Below are 25093 nucleotides of genomic sequence, written 5' to 3' on the forward strand. Positions count from 1 at the left end.
TTGAGATTCTCTCCTTCCCCTACTCCCTCCCCCGCCCTGCATGCATTCTCTCGCTCTCTCAAATAAATAAATATATCTTAAAAAAAAAAAAAAGTATGTGTTGGTGAAGATGTGGAAAAATTGGAACCCTTATACAATGTTGATAGAAATGTAAATTGGTGGAACCACTATGGAAAACAGTATGGAGGTTTCTCAAAGAAATTAAAAGTAGATCTATTATGTGATCTAGCAATCCGATCTGAGTATATTTACGAAACATTTGAAATAATCTCAAAGAGACATCTGTGCTCCTATTTTCATTGCAGCATCACTCACAATAGCCAAGATATGGAAACAATTGAAATGCCTATTAAAAGATAAATTAATAAAGAAAAGATGGTATATACATACAATGTAATATCATTGTCTTAAAAAAAGAGAAGGAAATCCTGCCAAAAGCAACAACATAGATGAACCCAGTACACATTATACTAAGTGAAATAAGCCAGACAAAGAAGGACAAATACTACATGACAGCACTTATATCAAGTATCTAAAATAGTCAAATTAAAAAAAAATGATAATAAAAAACAGATAAACAAATAAATAAATACATAAAAATAGTCAAACTCCTAGAAATAGAAAGTAGAATGATGGTTGCCAAGGCTGGAGGAAAGGGGACGCTTCTGTTCAACAGGTATAAAGTTTCAGTGATGCAAGATAAGTAAGTTCTAGAAATCTGCTGTACAACATTGTACCTATAGTTAACACTACTGTATTGTGTATTAAAAACTTGAGGGTAAATCTCATTGTTCTTACAATAAAAGAAAAAAGAAAACACTTGTAAATTCTGTTGAAAATAATTAAAATTTATATAGTTTTGTAAATGAATTGGAGGAGCACATCAAAATCTTTAAAAAATAAGACAATATTCTCTCCTGACAAAGTCTATTTAATTTCTACATTCAAAAAATTAATATTTAAAAATTAATATAAACTTGTTCTTAAATTTCTTGAGTAGCACATGATATTATATTTACCTGTGTATTCAAGGTGAAATCCTGCAGCAGAAACGCTGATGTCTGATTGAAAATTTAGATATAGATTATTAGACGTACTATTCAACAGATGGGGTATTGTTGTTCCTGAAATGATAATTGGAAAGGCAGGTCAATGATCACATAATAAATATTATAGTAAAACTAAGTAAGTTAACTACTAATCAGCCAATAGATTATCACTGAAATTATGTATTGGTCAAGTGTTTTTTCAGGAATTTTTTGATAAAAAAATATGTCCCATATTTCTCTTTCATTTTATTGTTTGTGACTATCTCCAAGGAGATGGTCCTTTGAGATCACTCTAGATTGCTCCCTAAAAATAGGCAGGCACAAAGAGCTGGTCAAAGCAGTAAATTTTACAGGTCACCTAAAATAAATGTTTTGAATTTCATGTGGATTTCAATATTCCATGCATGAGCTAATGGGAAGTTTAATTTTAAAGTTTGCAGGTGATTTTTATAGTATAGTAACTTTTTTTTTTTTTAAAGATTTTATTTATTTATTTGAGAGAGAGAGACACAGCGAGAGAGGGAACACAAGCAGGGGGAGTGGGAGAGGAAGAAGCAGGCTTCCCGCCGAGCAGGGAGCCCGATGCGGGGCTCGATCCCAGGACCCCGGGATCATGACCTGAGCCGAAGGCAGACGCCCAACGACTGAGCCACCCAGGCGCCCCCTATAGTATAGTAACTTAAGATTATGTATGGGTTCAGAGGATTCTATTTATTGCCCTTTTTATTATATATGTTATATACAAATATATATGCATTTCATTTTTTTTTTATATGCATTTCATTTATGTATGTATGCATGGATGTATGTATGTTCTTCTATACCAGGTAAAGTACCTTGATGTATCTTATACTCTGACAGCAAAGCTGGTAAGTAGTGTTTGAAAAATCCCAATTATAAACTAGTGTTAGCCGTGTCTCCCAGCAAATACATTATAATGATGTACTTCTGAATTTCTAAAGGAAGTCAACTGGACTTTATTCAATTATAGAGTTGAAAACAAAATATCTGCTTGAAGCAATTACTTCTTGACTATTTGACATTGAGTAATAGTTCAAGATCCTTAAGATTACAACTCAAGCAATTTCAAATGACAAGCATAAAAAAAGTGTCAATTCTATGTTTTAAGATAACATATTAGTTGATAATGTTGCAAATTTTTTCTGTAACTAGTTACTTTATACTACTTTGTACAAATCTGTGGACCTTAACCACTCACTGATCCTTCTATAAAGGAAGTCAGGACTAATTCATTATAGAATATATAATTGCTTTGTTTTTGTTTTTGTTTTCAACCTGTTATCTGTCCATAGTATCCTCACTGAATCACTGAAGACAGAGGTAAACTCACCCTGCCCGCCCTTAGTCTCCTAGAGAATCTTAGTGATTAAGAGTTCTGGCTCTGGAGTCACACCAGCTGGGCTCCAGTCTCATTCTAACATTAGCTGTACAATCTCGGGCAACTTAATCTCTCTAAGCTTCAATCAAGTACCAGAACTGCTAGAAAGAGCAAATGAGGAGATGTATGACAAGCCTCACATAGAGCTAGCAGTTGGTAAATCAACAGCTGTTGTCACTTTTATTATCTTCATTGTTGTATTTATTATTAAGAAAGTATACCCTCAATCTATTCTAAACAAATGTATACTCAAAATGTTATGAGATTTCTTCCAAGAAAGACTTCTACCTTAACCTGTATCTAAAATACTTTCTATGACTAAACCAAGTCACTCCTACTCCAGATATTTCTTCTTTCCTTTTCTCAATGGTGATGCTGAAAAACTGGTTATCATACTCTATTTTAAAATCTATTAAAAACTTAAAACCATTCACGCTGATTCAAGTATATCTGAAATGTAGAAGTTCATGGTTTAGCTATGTTCCTATGTCTACAGTTAAAAAGTATAATAAAGTAAAAAGTATAGTTACAATTAGAGTAAAACGATTTCACTTCTCATTTGCTGGAAAAAGCTGTTAGATTATTGCATAAATTACCTTTAAAAACCTTAACAAATTTAAAAACCTTCTGGTCTTGGTACCTGGGTATTAATTCACTTTATATAATTTTATTCATTTCCTAGAAATAATTTTAAATTCTCTTTATTCTCACTCAACAGTACCTTGTAACATTTACCATGTTGTTACACAGTCTCTAAAATTATTTTAATGGCTGGGTAACACTCTATTGAATAGATAGAGCATAATTACCAAGCACTGTCTAATTTTTAACTATTTAAGGGAAAAGGGCACACATATTATTCCTGAACCACAGCTCAGCTAAAAATATTACTATAAAGGCATCAATAAATAATTACATAAATATAGTAAGAATATAGTAGGGTTTTAAACAGCAATTTCAATGTCATTACCTTTTATGCCTTTCAAATTTCTCACCTTGTAATTTAGTTCCCTGTGTATAGTTTATAAAAAGGAATTTAAACTGCCAAGTCAGAGTCGTGGAAGCTCTTTTAAAAAGAGAGAGAGATTTCTATATTCCTAATTATATCTGTGTTTTAATTAAGCTCAGCTCTTCTATTTACCTGAATAACTTCCGAGGCGTGGAGCATTGTTGTCTCCCCCATCATAAAAGTCCAGAGAATCCCAATTATGTTCTGTAGCAAAGCTGACAACTTGCACCTGTGAAATAATAATTACTGATAAGAAAACATATTTCTAACAAGATACTAATATTACATAATGTCTGTCACCATCTCAGAATATTCTCTTTATTAAAGGCTGTGGGTTAGGGGTGTCTGGGTGGCTCAGTCAGTTAAGTGTCTGACTCTTGATTTCGGCTCAGGTCATGATCTCAGGGTCATGAGATGGAGCCCCACATGGAGCCCGTGTCTGCTCAGCAGGGAGTCTGTTTGTCCCTCTCCCTCCCCTTATACCCTTTTCCCCCCACTCTCTTTTACTTTCTCTCTCTGTATCTATATATCTAAAGTAAATAAAGAAATAAAAACTAAAAAAATAAAAATAAAGGCTTTGGGTTAATTAATGTCTTAGTGCCAGGAATCCCAATGCATGTTCTAAACAACTGGTGAACTTCTATGTTTCGGAGTGTTCGATTTTTGCCAGTTTAGCTAGGTTTATACTGGATACATTTTATTTTCCTTTATTTGCCTAACCTTTGCTCAATTTCCTTTCATTAAAAAAAATAACATTATTATCCCCTATGCACATTTTTAATAGGTCTCAATATAGATGACCAAAATTAAACTTTATAACTGATTTGGGTACATCTTTTAAAGATTATTTTTATGAATGGAGTCATAATAACTAAATTACTGTGAAAGTCCCTAAAGTTGATAAGGGAAATGCTGGAGTACAATTCTCTCATGTCTATTAAATTTTATTTAAAGAAAGAGGCATGTGTTACTTTGTTGCACTTCACTTGGCACAGCTTGAGCTTTTGCAAGAACCCACAGGACCCCCACAACTGTGGATGTGATCCTTTTTCTCTTTCTTTAGTATATATTTTATTGTTATGGAGGAAGGGAAGGACTAACTTTATTAAAATAAATTTATTTTATTTTGCTAAAGTCTGTTATAATTGTAAGCACTGCACTCATTCGCTAAATAATTATCACAATTGCATTCATTAAAAATTTCTTATCCACAAAATAGACCATCATCATTCTTCCCATCAAGTGAATGCTGGTGTCTCCTTTCCAGGGGTGAGTGCCACATGGCAACAGATACCCTGCCTGTGTGACAGGCATTAGGCCCAATGGCAACGTTCCAGGACAGGAAGAAGAATGGAATTAAAGCTGTATGACTTTAATATTATCACCACCTCCTTAAACAATGATCAATTCTCTCTTCATGTCTGAATTTTCCTTTCCTACAATTCAGGGGAAGTAAAGATCACATTCAGCTGGGGAAAAAAAAAAAAAGGAAAAGGAAAAAAAAATGTAAGAATTCATGCAGGAGTTGACATTTGAGATAAGCTAAATGTATTGAGAGGTTTTCCACTGAAAGAGATTATTGAGTTATAAAAATGCAGAGGGGGCAAGCCATGAGGTGGATTTAGTGAACCATAAGTAATTCAACTAGCCACAGTAGAATGTATTTACATATGAGGAAATATGCATGCAAAGTTAGGAAAAGGAGAGAAAAGTTAGGAAGAGTGAGCTTAGTGGATAAATACAAAAGACTGCAGAGTTAGGACGCCTGGATTTGCAGCTTCTTGGCTCCCTCCACTGGCTGCCATGTAATACTAAAGAGTTGTTAATCTCTCTATGCCTTCAATTACTCATATAAATCATTGTAGTAAAGGTATCTGATTCATAGAATTGTTGTAAAAACTACATTAATTTTAGTTGAAAATAGTGTCCAGTGTGTATAAAGGATTTAATGTATCTTAGTTGCGACAGATTGGCCAAGAGACTAGAAAGACTGAACAGCACCGCAATAATTATGCAAGTGAGCAGTCCACTGAAGGTTTTAGAAGGAGCAAAATCAGAACTGCTTTAAGTACTGCACTGCATTGGATGAAAAAAATATAAGTGAAAAGACAATTTCAGTGTCCACTGCAGTAGTCTGTGTGAGAAACAATGAAAAATTGAAGTAGATCGGAGGCAGGAATAAATAGTAGAAAGGGGGACAGAGATGCCCCCCATATGTTGCTACAGGGGAAGTTACTGGCTTTTGTGTAATCTGAATAAGGGAAGGAAGTGAGAGGGAAGATTTAAGAATAATTTATCTTTTTTTCCTGAGTTATGGAGATCAGAGGGGTGGTGAGAACAAAAATGAAGACATCTGTAGGAAAGCCTATTACCTTAATGAGAAGAACAAATTTTGCTTAATTCTGGATACATATGTATAGCAGACTGAATATTGGCTTCCAAAAATATCAGGTCCTCATCCCTGGCACCTAGACATGTTGCCTTACGTGGAAGGAAGAAAAAAAAAAAAAAAGATCTTTCAGATGCAATTAAACTAAGCATCTTGCGATAGGGAGATTATCCTGGATTATTCAAATGGGCCCTAAATACAATCATAAGAAAGATGTCAAAGGAGATTTGACACAGACAGAAGAGAAGAAGGCACTGTGACCATGTGGGCAAAAAATGGAGTCATACAGTTGGACACCAAGGAGTGCCGGCAGCCACCGGCAGTTAGAAGAAGCAAGGAAGGGCCTCCCGTAGAGCCTGGGCAGAGGGAAGAGTGGAGGGTCAGAGCACAGCCCTGGCATCACCCCAGCCGCAGCTCAGGAACCCTGCTTTGGGACTTCTGGCCTCCAGCACTGGGAGACAATAAACTTCAGCTACTCTAAGCTATCAAGTGCCTGGTACTTCCAGCAGCCACAGGAAACTAACACAATTTGCCACGCAGAGTCTGGGCAAACTGTGAATGTAGTTTGGCACAATAAACACAGAGGGTGTGGGAGACTCAAGTAAATGACTGAGGACCCACAATGACAAAAGGCCAAATAGGAGTCAAAGTCAAAGATTTAAAAAGAAAAAAAAAAGCTACTGATTCAGCGTTTAGGAGAATTTTGCATTAGATGGAGCTGTCCATCACGGCAACAGGATAGCTTTATGAGGTAATGAATTTCCAATCACTAAAACCAGATATTTCTCATATAGACATTCACATCTCATTTTAACGTGCTTGTTAGGTTATATTAACTCATGATGATCATTCTACAAATTGACACAGTTAAGTAATGAACATTGTTTTCCCATGGTTATTCACATAAAGATCGCTCTTCTGCTTGATAACTTTGTTATTAGCCCTTTTGGAATTCTCCATCAATATACTTTGCTAAAACAGGCAAATACACTAGTCCCCACAAACTTCTCATGTAAACTTAATATAACAAATCACTCTATTTGCTGGGCTCTTTCTAAAGATAGCTCAATCACTCTATATTATTTGTAACTTTTCCAGCATTTTAAATGTTTCTTTTTCCACCACTGGTTATCCCATTTCATCTAGTACACGATTTATTGAATATTCATATAATTCTTTATTCACACACATATTCATCCTAACTGAATAAAATAAAATAAGCATTGCTTTAAACCTGATGTAGCAGTCAGGTAGCTTTTAGGTAAAATTAGTGAAATTTCAAATATAAATCACATATTAAATATGTGTGTGTATGTGTTATGTAATTTTCTAATATTTAGAGATATGTCTAAAATTACCATACATAAAGAGGTTAATTAGAAAAAAAGTGTTTGGCAGTCCTTTAGACTATTTAAATTTAAAAATCCAGTACACTTCACACCCTGTTTAAACTTGATAAATGCGTTGTTAAACTCAAATTCTGTTTTCTAACGTGTGATCATTAAATAAAATGCTGTAGTATCAAAATGATAGTACAGCTAGTTTTGAGTAGTGTTTGGCTAGGACATGTGATATACAATGTACTTTGTCTGCAGATGTCTTATTAGTTCATCATGCTGTCTTAACTCCTTAAAATAGTCCAAAACTCCACTGCTTGGGGAGGTATTCATTAGTTCATTCTAAAAATATTTACTGAGCATGCTAGCTGCCAGAGCAGACTGAGTTAGTGCCCTCATGATCTTATGGATAATTAACTAAGTAGTAACAGTAAAATGTGATGGGTGTTATAATAAGGAAATTACAGGGACCTATGAGAACATACAGCACAGGACTTAACCTTTTCTCAAGTTCACAGAAAGTCTTCCACAGAACTGTTTTGAGACAGAAATGATGACTAAGAATAAACAGAATAAAGGGAGATCAAGCAGAGTGTTGTCTGCAAAGAGAACAACATGCATAAAGGCCCAAAGGCAAAATAGAGCTTTTATAAAGAACTAAAATAGTGTAAACAGAAGAGGTAAGAAATGAGGACAAAGCACAAAGGCATAATCAACTTGTCAAGGAATTAAGGATATAGGGGACAGCTGAAGTATTGTAAGCAGGAAAGTAATATTAGTAGGTTTTTAATTTTAGGTTACTCTACTCTCTTTGCCCTCTGAGGAATAGATTGAAGGAGAAAAAGAACCTGGGACAGGGATTACGACCACCCAATCTTAAGTGATAAAAATTTGGATGGAGAGAAATAGACTTATTTGATTTATGAAAGACAGACCTGACACTGACATATTTCATTGTATAGAGCAGGAGAAGAAAAAAAAATCATCAAGATTTCTGGCTTGTGCAACTGACTGGATGAGGGGTTCATTCTGAGTCAGAGAACACTGGAAAAGTTCCATAATAATGAGAAAAAATCATGAAGTCAATTTTGAACAGGTTGAATTTGAAATTCCAGCAAGAAGTTTAGCTGAAAATGCCCAGTGGGCAGTTAGATATGTGTCATGAAGCTTAGGTGAAAGGTCTGGGTTGGATATTTAGGTTTGAGAACCAACATTTATTCAGTCTTCATTAAAAAAAGAATGTTTTCTGATGGTCTATTATGATGCAGGTCCTGGGCTTCATCAGCACAAAATGGTAGCTAAAGACATGGAAGTAGACAAGATGGCAGAGAGAATGGTGTAAGGTAAGATGAACAAACACCACAGAATCTCTCAAACATTGTATCTGATGTGTTGAGCAGAAAGAGATGACCATGTTCCCAAATGTAGAAGCAAGAGCCACTGATGTAAAAAAGAAAATAAAATAAAAGTCCAAGAGAGTACTCGTGCCATGAAAACTAAGGAGGAAAAACATGTTTTAAGAGTGACAGGAGAATGGGCATGATCAGAATGTTGCTGTCAGAATAAGCAGGATGAGCAACACAATGCATTTACTGACCTATAGGTCCTCAGTGATTGCTATGAGTGGCTCATTTAGAGCAATGGAAGCTAAAGCCACACTGCAGGGCTCAAAAACAAAAAATGAGAATTAGAGGGGAAATGCTGGTTTGTTTGTTTGTTTTTTTATTGTAAGCTGAGACAGAATGGACAAGCTGATATTAACATATAGAGGCTCTAGGATAACCTTCATAAACTGACACTATATGATACAGCAAATATTCTATGAAGGTTCTAAAGTTATCATCTGATTTCAGATTTTCTATACAACCTGGAACATGGACAATTCTAAGATTCTTGTTCATTCTACCAGTGATGAGATAGGATTGATTGGTTTTCCCTGAACTTTACAAGTTAGCCATAAAATGATAGTACAGCTAGTCAGAATATAAGCATAGATCTATAGTCTTTCCATTTTTAATGTCCTTAAAACACTGTAAATATACATTTCATATTTTCTCATTGGTTTACTGACCTATTTTACTCCTAACACCCACCAAGTGATTTTTTTTGAATTTTCTGAAAAATTACAAAGATAAATTCAAAAGTTGATTTTTTTTAACTGAAAATTATACTACTCTCGAATTTCAGTTTTAATGAATGATTTCTTGGCTACTTTTTCCATAGCTGATAGATATCTCAAGTATCCAAAGGAAAGCCTTATGACTCAATTGGAGAAGTAATCAAGTTATTTTTATGAAATATAGATTATGTACTATTTTGTAAAGAATAATTACTTTCCATGGAATATATATGGACTCAGGAGTAAAATGCCATCAATTTATCCAGAAACAATCTCCTTGTAAAACGGAGTAACTGGTCAAGTTTCTCCTCCCCAGTTATAATAATATGGTATATTGTGTTGATTGTCTATAGACTAGCATCCCTGTTCCTTGCTAACAGAGAATTGGTTTTGTTCGATTAAATGAGGACAGTATATATCAGAGAAAGCTGAGTCCTTTGCTTAATCCAGGTACTTAATGTTGATTTGTTTGAGACAAATCATAATAAATTTTTTGCTACTGGCCAGTATATGGCTTAGGAATGGATATTCTTGCAATTTTGGTCAATAGTACAGGAAGGAAAGTCTACTGGAAGGATTTCTAAAAAGTTTTTTTAACCACTGTAAAGGTACGTAAGATAGAAACATTCCATTTTGGCTATTGCCATTACTGCGTAAAGCTGTTATGTCTAGAGCTTTGTAGTAATCTCAAGATCATGAGAAGAGAAGCTTAAGAACTAGGCCAACATGCTAAAATAGCAGAGAAGAGAGACAGAAAAACCCAGATCAGGAAGGACACAACTAAACCTCTAAAGTAAAAAACCCTTACCCCAAGATTCCATGTCATGTAGAGCAACATATTTTTACTTATTGCTTATGCCTTCTTGAATTGGTTTTCTGTTTTTTTGCAGGTGGAAAAAGTAACAAATATCTTTCTATTTACATTCAACCATGCCAGGGAAAAGCACTGGCTAAACCTTTGGAAGTAACCTGCAACCTGTCATCTCTGAAAAGGATTAACTTCAAACATACAATGAAAAGGAGAAAGATTTAAATTTCCTTACTTGAATGCCAGCTCCCTCTGGCACTGTAATCTTCCATACACAATTCAGATTGTTGTCATAAGGCTCAGGGTATCCAGGAGACAAAATAGTCCCTTTGCGCTTCGTTAAAATTCCACCACAGGGCACTAAAAGTAAAACAATTCAAGAGAGGGAGTTAATTCTAATGCAAAGGATTAATATAAGAGAAAAGGTCAGAGATAACATCTTAGACAGATACCAGAATTGCAAACACAGCCAAATCTTACTATTTTTTAAAACTCATAAGAACAATGAAAATTAAATCTTTCTTCCTAAAAACTTTTATAAAAATAAGTAGACAACATAAATGGATAAGCTTACAATGGCATATCTAAACTCATCCTACAATTAACTCAATGACAGCCTATCATCTCCAGTATATTACTAAAAAGTGCATTGGCACATTTGCATTAAAATTGCTCGTATCTAGAAATGGAATTTTTTGAAGAATTATCTTGTATTTGTTACCTTTTTCTTTATGCATCCTTTAAAGAGTAATAGTATCTTTTCAGGAGTAATCAAGATGATAATAACATTTATACAGAGCCTACTGATTGCCTGGGACTCTTCTAAGCAATTTACAGATTTTTAACTCATTAAAGCCTCCCAACAATCCAATGAGATATAAATAAATATTCTCCTTATTTTACAGGAAATAGAGTCACTAAGCGATTCAATAACTTGCCCGAGATCACAGAGCTAGTAAGAGATGAAGATGAAATTTGAATACTGATAGTTTGGCTCCAGTCCATGTCCTTCGGTGGAAGAAAGAGACTTGATATGGGGCCAGTCTGGTTATTGCCAGTACAGTATGGAAAGAAAAAGTGAGTGTGTAGACCTGATCTGAAGTCAATAAAGGCCTCTATCACTTTTTTTAAAAAAAAGATTTTATTTATTTATTTGACAGAGAGAGACACAACGAGAGAGGGAACACAAGCAGGGGGAGTGGGAGAAGGAGAAGCAGGCTTCCTGCCGAACAGGGAGCCTGATGTGGGACTCAATCCCAGGACCCTGGGATCATGACCTGAGCCAAAGGAAGATGCTTAACGACTGAGCCACCCAGGCACCCCTTCTATCACTTTTTTAAAAGTACTAAGTACTAATCTTAAAATAAAATTCTCATACAGTGCTACTATCAGTTTGGCTCTGGGCATGACCTAACTTACAATGTTAAATACTGTGTGATGTTAGATATGTTCCTTAAACTCTCTGAAACTCAGATACCTTATTTGTGAAATAATAATGCAGTTGTTTAAAAAGGGCTTTTGTGAAAAATATATAGATAGGATAACGTACATAAAGAAGCTAGCACATTGCTTGGAATACAGTGAGAGGTCAATAAATTGTACTTCATGTTACTATTTCCTTTCACAACTATTATTATTTTAGATACCACTGGCACTCTGATCCTTGGGCACTTGTTGTAGTCTGGTTATAACAGTGAGTTATCAGGATATACCTTTTATAATAATAATTTTTAAAAAGCTAATAATAGTTTTCTGCTACTTCCAAAGCCTAGTGCAAAAACATAGGACAATCGCTCAAAAGAGTGCTACAAATGTTTTTAATAGTGTAAGAATGTATCCTTAAAGAAAACCATTTTGTTGTAATTTCCTATAAATTTATGTTATTGGGTTATATATTAATTCAGGTTAAATTGGTCAGAAAAGAATTTAGCTCCTGTAAAAAGAAATCCAACAGTTTTAGATGACTTAAGAATTAACATGCCAGGAGTGGAAGAAGAATTCTGTAATAGAGATTTACCCCAAAAACAGATTAAAAATAAGTGATTGATGAAGTGCTGATTCTGAGTTCAAAGAAAATACAGATGCTCTTCATCTCCATTGGCACTATCCTACCTCACTCTCATTTTTTTTCTAGGTTACCATATTAATCATATCAATGGACCTTGTTATGGTGGGTATATTATCCATGTAATATGTCTCATTATTATTAAAATGACCTTTTTAAAATTAAAATTTGATCATGTTATTTCACTGCTGAAAATCCTTCAGAAATCTCCCTGTTGCCTCAATTCTAAGGATAAATACAGTTAACTTTATCATTCTCTAACTACATCTCCAGGCTTATAGGTACCCATGATTTCCCAATATGTCACCATCCCAATCCCCCATCCCAGTTCAGCCTACTGAACTAATGTACTCTCTTAATGCTGTGATTTGGTATGTCCTTCTTCCACATAGCCAACACTACCATCCATGGTCATTCAATGTTGATTTTACCTCTTTACCTCTTTGCTAAGTCCCTTATCTGTTAAGTGTCCCATAGTTTTCCATAGCATCAAGTATTTTCTTATACAGCTCTATGATAGTATAGCTCATATTATGCTTTCATATTCTTTATATGTTAGTCTCTTCCAATAGACTGAAGTCTGAGAAGATGAAGCAATCAACTTTTTGTCTGGAAGTCTGCTCACTGTGGTGCCAAGATTCTAACGCATCTACCCTTCATATTCTAAGGTTTCCTTCCCTGCTGCTACAGTGACAAATCCTCTCTTCCTCATTTTCCAGTCTGTCCTCCAACAATTTCATCAGGTTTTTGTCTTCACTCCATTGAAATGATTATGCCAAAGTCACCAGAATATTCTTGTTGCAATGTGATATTCAATTCTTAATTTGCATTTTACTCAATCTATGAGTAATTATCTCTGCCTGTTGATCACTTCATCTACCTTGAGCCTTTCTTTGGCCATGGAGACCACACTAGCCTGGTTTTTTTCTATACCACTGGCTATACTGAGAACCAGTCTTTCTTTCTTTCTTTCTTTTCTTCCTTCCTTCCTTCCTTCTTTCTTTTCTTTCTTTCTTTCTTCTTTCTTTGTAGCTCATCCTCCTCCCCTGATCCTTTTCATGTTGTAACACTCTCTGACCTAGGCCATCTTCTCTTTTCTTTCTGTCACCCCTCAAAAATGGCATCTATTTTCATGTCATCAATATAGTATGACTACTAAATGTTTATCCCAAATTCTGACTTTTGCTCAGAATCCTACAATAATATGCCTAATAAGCGTCTGAAAACTAATATGTCTAAAACAATACTTTTGAAAATTTCCTCCACCTATACCATTCTCCATTTCAGTAAATGTCACTAGCATTCACCTAGTTCTAGGCCAAAAATCTAGGACTCATTCATCTTAATTTATCTTTTTTAATATTCAAATTCACATTTACATCTATGTTCAACCTATCAGTAAACTTTCCCATCTCCATTTAAAAAAATATATTGTAGAGGTGCCTGGGTGACTCAGTTGTTAAGCATCTGCCTTCCGCTCAGGTCGTGATCCCAGGGTCCTGGGATCGAGCCCCACATTGGGCTCCCCACTCAGCAGGAAGTCTGCTTCTCCCTCTCCCACTCCCCCTGCTTGTGTTCCCTCTCTTGCTATCTCTCTCTCTGTCAAATAAATAAATAAAATCTTTAAATAAATATAAATGTATATCTATTTATATATATATATATACAAAGCAAATATTTAAATATATATATAGCAAAGCTTATCAATTCTTATCCCTGACCATGACCTTCCTATCAAAATTACCATTACTTTTCTTCTCCACTATTTCAATAGCCTTCCATTCTGTCTTCTGGCTTCTACTCCATCCCTCTTTATACTGGCCACAGTGATTTTTTAGAAACTAAGACCACATCATTCCCTAGGTCGCTGAATTCCCTCACTGCTTAGAGAAAAGTCAAACTTCCCACAGCCTGTGAGGGTCCATATGACTTGGCCTCTGCTCTGCCTCCCCAAATTCTTCTATCATGCTTGCCATCATTCACTCTGTTCCAAACGCCTGGGATTCTTGCTGTGCCTTGAATATGTCAAGATCTGTCTCTGCCTCACAGTTTATACACATGTTTACCTCCAAGACTTTTATAACCCCCTCCATTCATTTCATTTGGATATAAAACAGCAGCATGTTCTGGGTGTCTTCTTCTGACCTCCAGCCCTTTCTTTTTTCCCCATAGTACATACCACTATCTGAATTACTGATGTGTTGCTCAATCTCCCACTACTAAAATGTAAACTCCGAAAGGGCAGGAATCTTAATCTTCTTATTCAAAGCTGGAAGAGAGACTGACAATTGGTAAGCACTCACTAAATGTTTGTTGAATAAACTGTTGATAGGCTGGTTGTGTATCTGTGTATATATTGTGGTTACAGGTCCCTCTTCATCATTCTTGCATTATTCCTTTCTCCCAGTATTTTCTTAAATAAGCCATATATAACAATATAAATTTTCATATTACAGTATACAAATATACTATAAAAGTATCCCCGGATATGCATTACTATACACATGATATTTTATAAAGCTTCAATTCCCACATATATTACTTACCCTAATATTTTTTCCTATTTTAAAAGATATATATTTCCCTACTGATTTGTAATACACTATATAACATATGGAGTAAGAGAATAGGCTTTAGACAAGCAACCTGGGTTCCAATCCTAATTCTGCTTTTATCGCTAAACCACAGAGGTTTTACTATCTTAAGAGAAATAATAATCTTATCTACCTCCTGATGTTGATATCAACATTAAAAAAGAAAATGCTTAATAGTGCTTCTTACAAATACTAATTGCTATTTATTATTATTTTGAGTAACCTCTTCATGGATGAATAAATGAATCAATGAATTTGTATTTATTTCCTCATCAATTTCTCTCCCGCTCTAAGAAAAGATGATATAAACAGGTGTTGCCATGGAGCTAGTACAAGTAAAAGTAGTTCTTTCTGGGATTCTAAAGGTTCTCTGTGTGTGGGGGGGGGTAACCAGATAAAGGTGATGGATAAGCAACTATTTAAAGTCTTTTTGCCCAGGGCACTTGGGTGGCTCAGTCATTAAGTGTTTGCCTTCGGCTCAGGTCACGATCCCAGGGTCCTGGAATCGAGCCCCACATCGAGCCCCACATCGAACCCCACATCGAGCCCCACATTGAGCCCCACATCGGGCTCCTTGCTCTGCAGGGAGCCTGCTTCTCCCTCTCCCACTCCCCCTGCTTGTGTTCCCTCTCTTGCTGTGTCTCTCTCTGTCAAATAAATAAAAAAAATCTTTAAAAAAATAAATAAATAAATAGACTTTTTGCCTAAGGGCAATAAATGGCAGGTTCAGGGGCTTTTCAAAAGAGACCCCCCACTAACAAAAGTACTTTTGCTTAAGGCCATATATTGTCAGAGTTATTAGTGGCTGCAGGGGATTATTTGAATCACAGAGTCTCAGAGGAGAGCTTGGAATTTCATGAGACTGAAAATATTAAGAAATCTGAAGTGTAACAAGGTCAAATTTGGAAGATAAAAACTCAGTCTTTGGCATATTTTTCAGTTTTATATTTATTCCAAGTCCAATGTTCTTATCAAAATATCACTGTACTTCATTATAATTTGCCTAAGAATAGCTGGATATGACAGATTTGTGCAAGATTACTAAGTATCATTTACATACTGTTCATTTAAACTTGTGGATCCCCTACCTTAGTATTTGACCATTTTAACTATAAGCACCACCCACATATCATGACTAATGGGGCTGCTTTTCACTCAACAGTTTAATTTCAGTCTGTCAGTTTTTGCAAAATTATGGAACATTTTATTGTGTTTTACTATAACAACAACAACAAAAAAAGGAAAGTGTTGGTAATAGTAGTAAGAACCGTGAAACTAAAATAATACAGTGGAGATGGAAATCATTAGGATTGTGGAAAGCTGCCTTCTTTTGGATTCAAATGGATGCTCACTTAGCTTAAGTTGTTAACTGAGCATTCACTGAACAGTAAAGGTAGAGAGAATACAATTATAAAATCTGGTAAATAGACTGTCAAAGATTATATCTAAACTGTAAAAAATAGAGAATTTGTTCTCTCTCAGAATAAAACCACCTATATAATATGTAAATCTATTGTTTGTGTTTTACCTATGTCTCTTTCCTACAGAAATATTCTCAGAAGAGGTCTAAACTTCCAATGGCTTGTAAAGGTCTAAGCAAGCAAAGTGAGCAAGAGCATCACCATCTGGTGGGGAGGGTGTTGTAATGAGCACTGGGTACTATATAAGACTGATGAATCACAGACCTGTACCCCTGAAACAAATTAAAAAAATAAATTAAAAAAGCCTGAAATTAAAAATACATGGGCCCTGGACTTGGGAAATTGTCCAGTTGTTTGAGGTCTACAAGAATTCAGGAAATTATCACAGTTAATTGTTAAAACCCATTCCCCAAGCAAATGTTTATTGAACACCTATTAAATACCAGGAGGAACATAAAAACAATACAGTATCAGGGCAGAGGAGGACAAGAAAGATTAAGCAACTAAAAACAAAACAAAATAAACAAAAAACAAAAACAAACAAAAAACCCCAAGCTACATATAATATGGGAGATGGCTGTCATTAAGGAGAAGCAGGGTAAAGGTATAGAACAAATGGAGGATGGGTAGCAGAAAATTATTTTGGATAGGATGTTCAAGGAAGATTATCAGGTTGAATGAAGTGATGTAGTAAGCCTAAAAGATATCTTTGGGAATGCATGTTCCAAGCAGGAAAAATAGTTCAAAGATCTTGAGGCAATTAATATTTTATCCATGAACAAATGTTGAAAATGAACTAAAATTAAAGCTAATGCTTTGGGGCACCTGGGTGGCTCAGTAGGTTAAGCATCCAACTCTTGATTTTGGCTCAGGTCATGATCTCAGGGTCATGAGATGGAGCCCTGCATTGGGCTCTGCACTCAGCCAGAGTCTGCTTGTCCCTCTCCCTCTGCTCCTTCCCCTCCCGCCTCAAATAAATAAATACATAAAATCTTTTAAAAAATAAAATAAATAAAATTAAAGATAATGCTTTGATACTAACCTAAAGATGACTGTGTACTTGACTCTCATATTTGAATCTTTAAGACATCAAACCTTTTCCTTTTTTGAATATTTTAAGACAATTATTTTTATTCAGAACATTTTGAAGCTAAAAATATTTACAATTAAAAATAGCAATACAAGTATATTTTCATTTATGTAGAGACTAGCAGTTGGACCAAATGGTAGAACCTAAACTGAGTTATCATCTGAGTGTCATTTAGAATCATCACCTTTCTATTTTTGGTCTCACACTGATACCATAGGTTCTTCTGTTATACATTCAATTTTCTGGATTTACCAGGGTGTACATTATTTCTTAAATGGTATAAAGTAATCCTTTTCATGTGAACTAGGCAGTTGCTGTCTTATTCAATTTTCTATCTCTAGGTATGCATTTTCAAACCAATGGAAAGTAAAAGGTAGTCTGTTCTATGTTCAGATTCTCCAGAGACGCAGCAACAGGTTTCTCAAAAAGGCCAGGGACCTACCTACAGATGGACTTTTGACAGAGAGACTGCAATGGCTCCTGACTACTTCACCTTTTGCCCTTAAAGTAGAAAGTGAGGCTGAATCCAGCCAGGTTGGGGAAAATACACTGACATTTACTCTGGAAGTTGAGTATCAGCCATGAACTAGGGTCTGGTCTGAAAGTCTGATAGGTTTTAGTGCCTAGTAGGAGCTCTGTCCTTGCTGAAATGATCATAGTTGAATAGGATCATCTTCCTTCTATTTACATGGATTTTTATTTCTGATGGCAAAAACACTGGGATTAACTGACTGATTGATATATGTGACATATATGAAAAGGCTTTGTAATACTCCTGAAACTAATATTATACTATATATTAAACTAACTGGAATTTAAATAAAAACTTGAAACAAACAAAAATAAACTAACATCTTCTTCCATTAAGATACCAACAAAAAGCTCTGTAATAATATAGACTAGGGGTTTTCTTCGGCTTTAAATAAAAATGATTTATGTTTAGGGTTTAGAATTCTTATTCTCCTTATCACACAGTATATTCCTTTTCTCTCATTCCCATTCTTATTCCTAAAATGTTCTTTCATTTTTCTTGTTTTACTCCTTTCTTAATGTCTTTTTATCTCTTTCTTCCTCTAACCCTGTCTCATTTTCATAGTTTCATAGACAAAAGAAATTTCTTTGGATAATGAAGTTTTTTAATTTTTCAAGAACAGAAGAAAAGTCTGAATGCAAATCTTTGTTAAATATACATACTCAAAGCCAATTATAATTGTATTAATCACTGTTTAACTTTTTTTTTTTTTTTAAGAGAATGAGCATGCAGCATAGGGAAAGAAAAAATCTTAAGCAGGCTCCATACCCAGCACGGAACCCAACGCAGGGCTGGATCTCATGACCCTGAGATCATGACCCGAGCCGAAAATAAGGGTCGGATGCTTAACCAACTGAGCTAGCCAGGTACCCTATCACTGTTTAAATTTTAATTTTATTTTAATTTTATACTCTTGCAAACAATGAGAACAAAACAAATCATGAACATGTGCCTATTGTTTTAAGTCAGTTCCTTTTCAATCATTTGTCCTTAAATGTGTCATGTGATAGAAATTTCAATCTCAGGGTGCCTGGGTGGCTCAGTTGGTTAAGCGACTGCCTTCGGCTCAGGTCATGATCCTGGAGTCCTGGGATCGAGTCCCACATCGGGCTCCCTGCTCAACAGGAGTCTGCTTCTCCCTCTGACCCTCCCCCCTCTCATGAGCTCTCTCTCTCTCAAATAAATAAATAAAATCTTTAAAAAAAAAAAAAAGAAATTTCAGTCTCCCAAAACAGCGTATTTTAATAAATAACTACTATTATTCTCAAGAAAATTGTTATATTTCTTCCAATGTCTTTCTTAAAAGTTTTAAGTACAAAAAAAAATGTTGCATTCAAGGGACCTTAAATTATTAGAATTGGAAAGGATGATAGGAGTCCATGTTTTTAGCCTTTTTAAGATGCAAAAATCTTCTGTGGAAGATAATTTTTACATTTATTAACTTTAAAATGTTATTAAAACAACATATCAACAAATGAGAATCAATAATATCAAGCCTTTTGTCAGCACTGCGTGTAAATTCTATACTCTAAATCCAATACCTTTAGAATTAAAGTTTTCTCCCCTGATTCTGTGAGGGAAGATTTGGCAACAACAAAAACAACTTAATTATTGAGTACTTACTGGACTAGAACTATGTCAAATCATTTAATAGTCACAACAAACCTACAAGGAAATTCTCTTATTTTCCTGATTTATTGATATGGCAATTGAGAATCAGAAACTGTGTAAATTTTCTAAGATCATGAGGTAACTCACCACATCTCAGTGTTAAAGTCAGAGCACAAGACTATTGCCTAAGACTTAATTAACCCTTATGCTGAGAACCTACAATTCGCAGCTGTGGGGATTTTATTTGGTTTTACATGATTCTTTACAATTTTTCCCAATTAACACGATAAATATACAAATAGAACCTTTAAGGGATAATTTATAGATTTACACTTCAGTGCTTTACATATATAGGTTCTCTGAACACTCAAACTAGAGCGATAAATGGATTTTTTCAATGATATTTAAAGATTAATGAGCTAGTTTATGAATTCCCAGATGTTATTATATCGTTCTCTTTTTATAATAAATGATTATTTTCAAGGAATTTTCATCATGTATATGAAACTAAATGAAGACATCTACTTACCTAGTTATGTTCTATTATATGGTATTGATATTTTCTACAAATACCTACATAAATAAACTAACCATGACACAAATTATGTAAATAATTACTGGAAAAAGAAATAGTGACTGATTCCTGACATTTATAGAGAAATATTAAAAAATCCATTGTGAAGCTGAAGAGATTTATTATTATCATGTGTCTGTCTTCAATTACTAAACTGATTTAAAGCAATGTAATTTCCGATTTATGCATATTGCATGACTAATTTTGGCATAGACATATAGGAACATTTCTCTCAGCTCATGGTCCTTTAGTTTAGATTATTTATTACTCTTTCATAAGAAGAGTATGAAGTCAACATATATTGTGGCTCAAAAGGAGAAACATCTGTTTTGTCTTTATGAGAGTATAAAAGTACAGAAAGGGGAAGATCTGTTAGTTCCATTAACCCTAGTTCTATGCTAGGTAAAAAATAGGAGGAACATTAACTCCAAATTATTTGTTTTCCTGTACTTGTTGGTTGTCAAAAATGTATTTCAATAGGGTAAGAAATCTCACATTATAAACAAAATATAGATATTGAATTAGGAAAGAATTAGCTTATAAATCAAAACTTAAAAAGAAGCAGTCCTCTATCATTATAGGCTGAGGTTTGGAGTCAGAAAAACTTAGTTACTGCCCCTACTCCACCACCTACTATGTCCTGTCAGTTTAAAAATAACTCTTTTACCTCTCTAAACCTCAGTTTATTCAACTGTAAATTCTGAAAGTAACTTTTCCAAAGGTGTGCTGTAAGGATTAAATTGAATATGTATTTAAATTGCTCAGCATGAAATCTGGCAAATAGAAAGGATTAAGTAATTGATAATCATATCAGAAATTGTGGTTATTTAGCTGAAAGATGAGAAAGTTGAAGAATCATTTATAGCCTTCTACTGTTTTAAATTATTTTTATAGGTAATTTTCAACAAAGTAAAGAATAATAAAATAATAGTTCACATTCCACTTATTATAGTGGGCAGAACTAAAATATTTGGTGTAAGAAAAATGCCCTGTGAAATATGCTAGGTGTATCTGTTTGGGGGCTGATGATATCAAGTTCCTAGAAAGACCAAGTGATCATCCATCCTTTCTTTATATTCATAATTGCCTTGCTTTATACCATCTTCCCAGCACAATTACTAATAATGTCCTGATATGGATAGTAAATATATGATACTTAGAACAGATATATCCTATACAAATTACATGTTCTATAAATGATATCAATAGACTTTATCTTTACTCCTTCCTCAGTAGAAATTAGTATATTGATTCACAATTTTAAAATACACTTTATTTTAATGAACTATGAGCTAACATTATGTTAAATCTGTGTTAAAATATGGTAAAATATGTTTTTAAAAGTTAAAAATAAAAAGTATTGATGCACGTAATTCCTTTTCAGGTATGGCAAGATATGTTATTAAAAATACATTTTATATATTTATAAGTGTATATGTGTGCATATACACAATCATGTCACCCTCTATGAGAAATTGGAATTGAGATTATTAAAATAAAAACAAAATTTTGCTTATCTTTTATTTAAAAATTTCTTCCTCCTATTTTCTAAATCATATACCAGTATAATTTCAATGAAAAAATTCAATTCACAAGAGCTATTTCTTAACCTGAGATTAAATCTTACCATTCTTCTTTTAATAAAATACTATATAATCAGGGGTGACTGGGTGGCTCAGTCATTTAAGCATCGGACTCTTAATTTCATCCTGGTCATGATCTCGGTGTCCTGAGATCAAGCTCTGCCTTGGGCTCCGCGCTCAGCAGAGAGTCTGCTTGAGATCCCCGCCCTTTCCTTCTGCCCCCCACTCCCTGCACACATGCTCTCTCTCTCTTGTTCAACTAAATAAATAAATCTTAAAAAAAATAATGTAATACCATGTAATCAAACAAAATAATTTCCAGATATGCTCTTGGGTTAAAGAAGAAATAAAACTTCCTAACATACCCTTTCCACATCTATGGAACTGTACAAGAGCCAAAAGTCATTGTAATGATCTCGAAATAATATAAAATTTTAAAATTTTGGCTTAGAAAATATTTTAATCTGTTTCATATAATTTAACAGGGTTAAGAGCCCATAGCTTTAGAAAGTGTATATTCCATTTACCAATTTAAAGTAGATACAGTCTTGCAAAAATTAAGTTTTAAACGATTAGATTTCTGGCTAATCCTACGTATTCCTCTCATTCAAAATATTATTACTTAGACCTGTGAGAGACTGAAAAAATCTCTTATTTTGTATTTTTTACACATACCTATAACTAATAGATAAAAAACAGATTTATTTTCTAATGCATATTTTGTAATTCTTTTGATGCCAAAGTAGAATATGTCCAAAAAAATCAGCTTCTGAGATCTTTAAAAGATATATAAATTCTTTACCTATTGGCATAGGAATCTCTGCATAAAATTTTAGAGATATTTATTTCAACAATCCCATATTAGTAGCATTCAAATTTTGTGTTATTGGCAATATGTACGTATATCTTCAAACATCTAAATCAATAAATGAAGAAACTATCCGGCTAATTCAACAAAAAATATTTTTCATTTATCACATTACATCCGAACTGCATCAAATATCCACATTTACTTGCATATTTATGTACATCATAACTAATGAAGTATTTAAAAATTAATGAATAACCACTAGATCTAAAATAGAATTATTGATAGATGCAAAATAACTAATTTCAATATAAAATATATACAATCACAAAGCATTCAAATTTACATACTCACCAATACAGGTAGGTAAGGAATCATTCCATTGGGCTAAAGAATTGGGCACTGTATCACACCTAATTGCAATGGATCCATGGAGGATATATCCTGGATTACATTCAAAAAGAACCAATGAACCAACTGCAAATTCATTGCCAATCCTTCTTCCGAATCTTGGTTCAGGCACAGAACTGCATTGTGTGGAACTTGTTCTAGGAACAGCTGTGTACAAATAATCGTTGATTTTAATTTCATATTTGGTAGAGAAATAAAGATTTCAAAATGTAACTATTTAAACAAATTTCAAAGAAGTCTTCACCTTTTATCAGCACTCAAATTAACAACTTGAATACATTTCTAAAAGTTTTAGTATTCATACAAAATAAAATACAATTTAAAATGAATACTTGCTATTGTCATCAAGATTTTAATTTAAAAAACATTTTACTTTTGATCCTTTAAACAACATCAAGTAAGGTTTTTTTCTTATTTTTTGTTTTACTAAACTCTTACTAATGTAACAAAAAGGTTTGAATTAGGTATTTCAATTTATGGGATGATAACTGAAAGATATTATTTTTTTCTTTTTAAACTGGGATACCAAGTTCAAACATGTGTCAGGTTTCATGAGGTAATGTCACATTTTATTTTTCAGTAGTTTCATAGATTTAGAAAAGAAAACACAACATTTTACTAATTTCACAGTATGTTCACAAATTTAGCTGTTCAAAATATGTTTGTTATTGATGAAGACAATTATGTTCAAGGCTAAGTAGAAGTCAGACAGATTAACAACAATAGAACTTTTTGTTTTAATCATACAATATCAAATTTGAAATTGCTTTTAGACTTTATAGGTATGTCCTTCGATTGTGACTTTTTTTTTTTTTTGGCTTAGTAAAATAGAATGATAACAGGATGTTTTTTCTTTTTAAAACACATACAGATGGGATTAAAGAGTTTGACAACAGCCCAAAAAAATGATATGATGAATTCCAAATAGATTGATTCCGCTTGTGACTTGTAATAGTGCCTTTTTAAGTTTGTAATATCACATACTGTTTAATGAAGGAATACTATTAAAAATGAAACAGTAAAATATTATAGCCAACATTATAAATGGGTAAAGGAAGTTAATAAAAGTATCAAATCATATGTTTATAAATGTCTTAAGAATAAAGTTCAAGATACATTTGAGAATAACTACTACATGATCATACACAATTAAAAGAAAATGTTTCGAATTATAGACCTTAATATATTAATGATAATGTGGAAGCTTGTCTATAAAAGGCAAGAAGAAACTGTGTAAACAAACTTTCAGTTGCACAAAAATATTTAATAGCCATGAAGAAAGTTTGAAATCCCCTGAGAGAATGAGAAACTAAAATTTTAGAATGGAATAATGATTTCCCTGCATGTCTAAGTACATCAGCACAAAATTTTGCATATTTTTAATTTAGAATGCTAGGCTATGGGGAAAATAAACTATGTAGAGAGTGAAGAGTTGTCAGAAAAAAAATAAATGTTTTAAAACAATATGTCGGAAGGAAGGAAAATCATACTTGAGAATGATGATGGAAGCAATAGGTCACTTTTGACTTTGGTCAAAGTAACAGTGCTCTAGTGATGAGGGAGGGAACAGGGCAAAACTTAAAAAAAAGAAAAACAACTAAAAACAACTTTGATCTCTCCTATATGGTTATGAGGATCTCATCATTAATAATTCTGAACATAGCATGAGGTAACTGATATCATTCCTTAGTGTGTTTCTAGGCTACAGGGTCACTTACCTTGATAAACAAAGTGAAATCCCTTAGCTGTTATTGGTCCAACTGAAGTAAATCGAATTGTGATCTGATTACCTGAACTCAATGGAAGTGATTCTCCTACTCAACGAAACAAACACTAAGATATCATAAATAATTTCATTCAGTAAACCTAACAAATTATATTAATTTACAGTTATTTGAAAATGTCAATCTATGTTCTATCAAATTACTTTAATATATCCTACCTCTGACAATATATTTTCTTTGGGTTCAGCTTCAATCTCAACCTTTTTACCAGAGGCTTTTATTACATTTGATACATATTGTCTCATTTTAAAAATAATCCTTACATATTTTATATTACATTAAATACCACAGACTAAGTGACTATTATATTTACTTGATTACAATCCCCCAAAATAGTTGGTTATATTTTTCTCAAGAGTTTAAGTTACTATTGTGTTTCTATTTTTGTTTTTAATAAAGAGTGATTCTATTTTCAGTTTATGTATCATATGGATGACATAAATCTCAACTTTCATTCTAATACCAATCAAAGTCAGTCTTTAATCAATAATTGATGCATGGCAGTTCTAT

General features: G+C 33.6%; 1 protein-coding gene across 2 annotated transcripts in view; it reads right to left on the reverse strand.

Moving 5' to 3' along the window:
• The window catches only part of CSMD3 (CUB and Sushi multiple domains 3), a 1160890-nt gene that overhangs the window by 144713 nt on the left and 991084 nt on the right, over positions 1–25093 (reverse strand). Inside the window, exons 34-38 of one of the 2 annotated variants that reach the window (XM_081816412.1) lie at positions 24518–24613; positions 22743–22946; positions 10346–10470; positions 3590–3686; positions 1020–1124 (exon numbers count right to left, since the gene is read on the reverse strand). In XM_081816412.1, the coding sequence (XP_081672538.1) occupies positions 1020–1124; positions 3590–3686; positions 10346–10470; positions 22743–22946; positions 24518–24613 (627 nt within the window). The remainder of the gene's footprint in view (positions 1–1019; positions 1125–3589; positions 3687–10345; positions 10471–22742; positions 22947–24517; positions 24614–25093) is intronic. The other variant, XM_081816413.1, reaches the window with a different exon arrangement.

This window comes from Leptonychotes weddellii, chromosome 4, assembly GCF_054177405.1.
Source record: "Leptonychotes weddellii isolate Sample4059 chromosome 4, ASM5417740v2, whole genome shotgun sequence".
NCBI classification, from domain to species: Eukaryota; Metazoa; Chordata; class Mammalia; order Carnivora; family Phocidae; genus Leptonychotes; species Leptonychotes weddellii.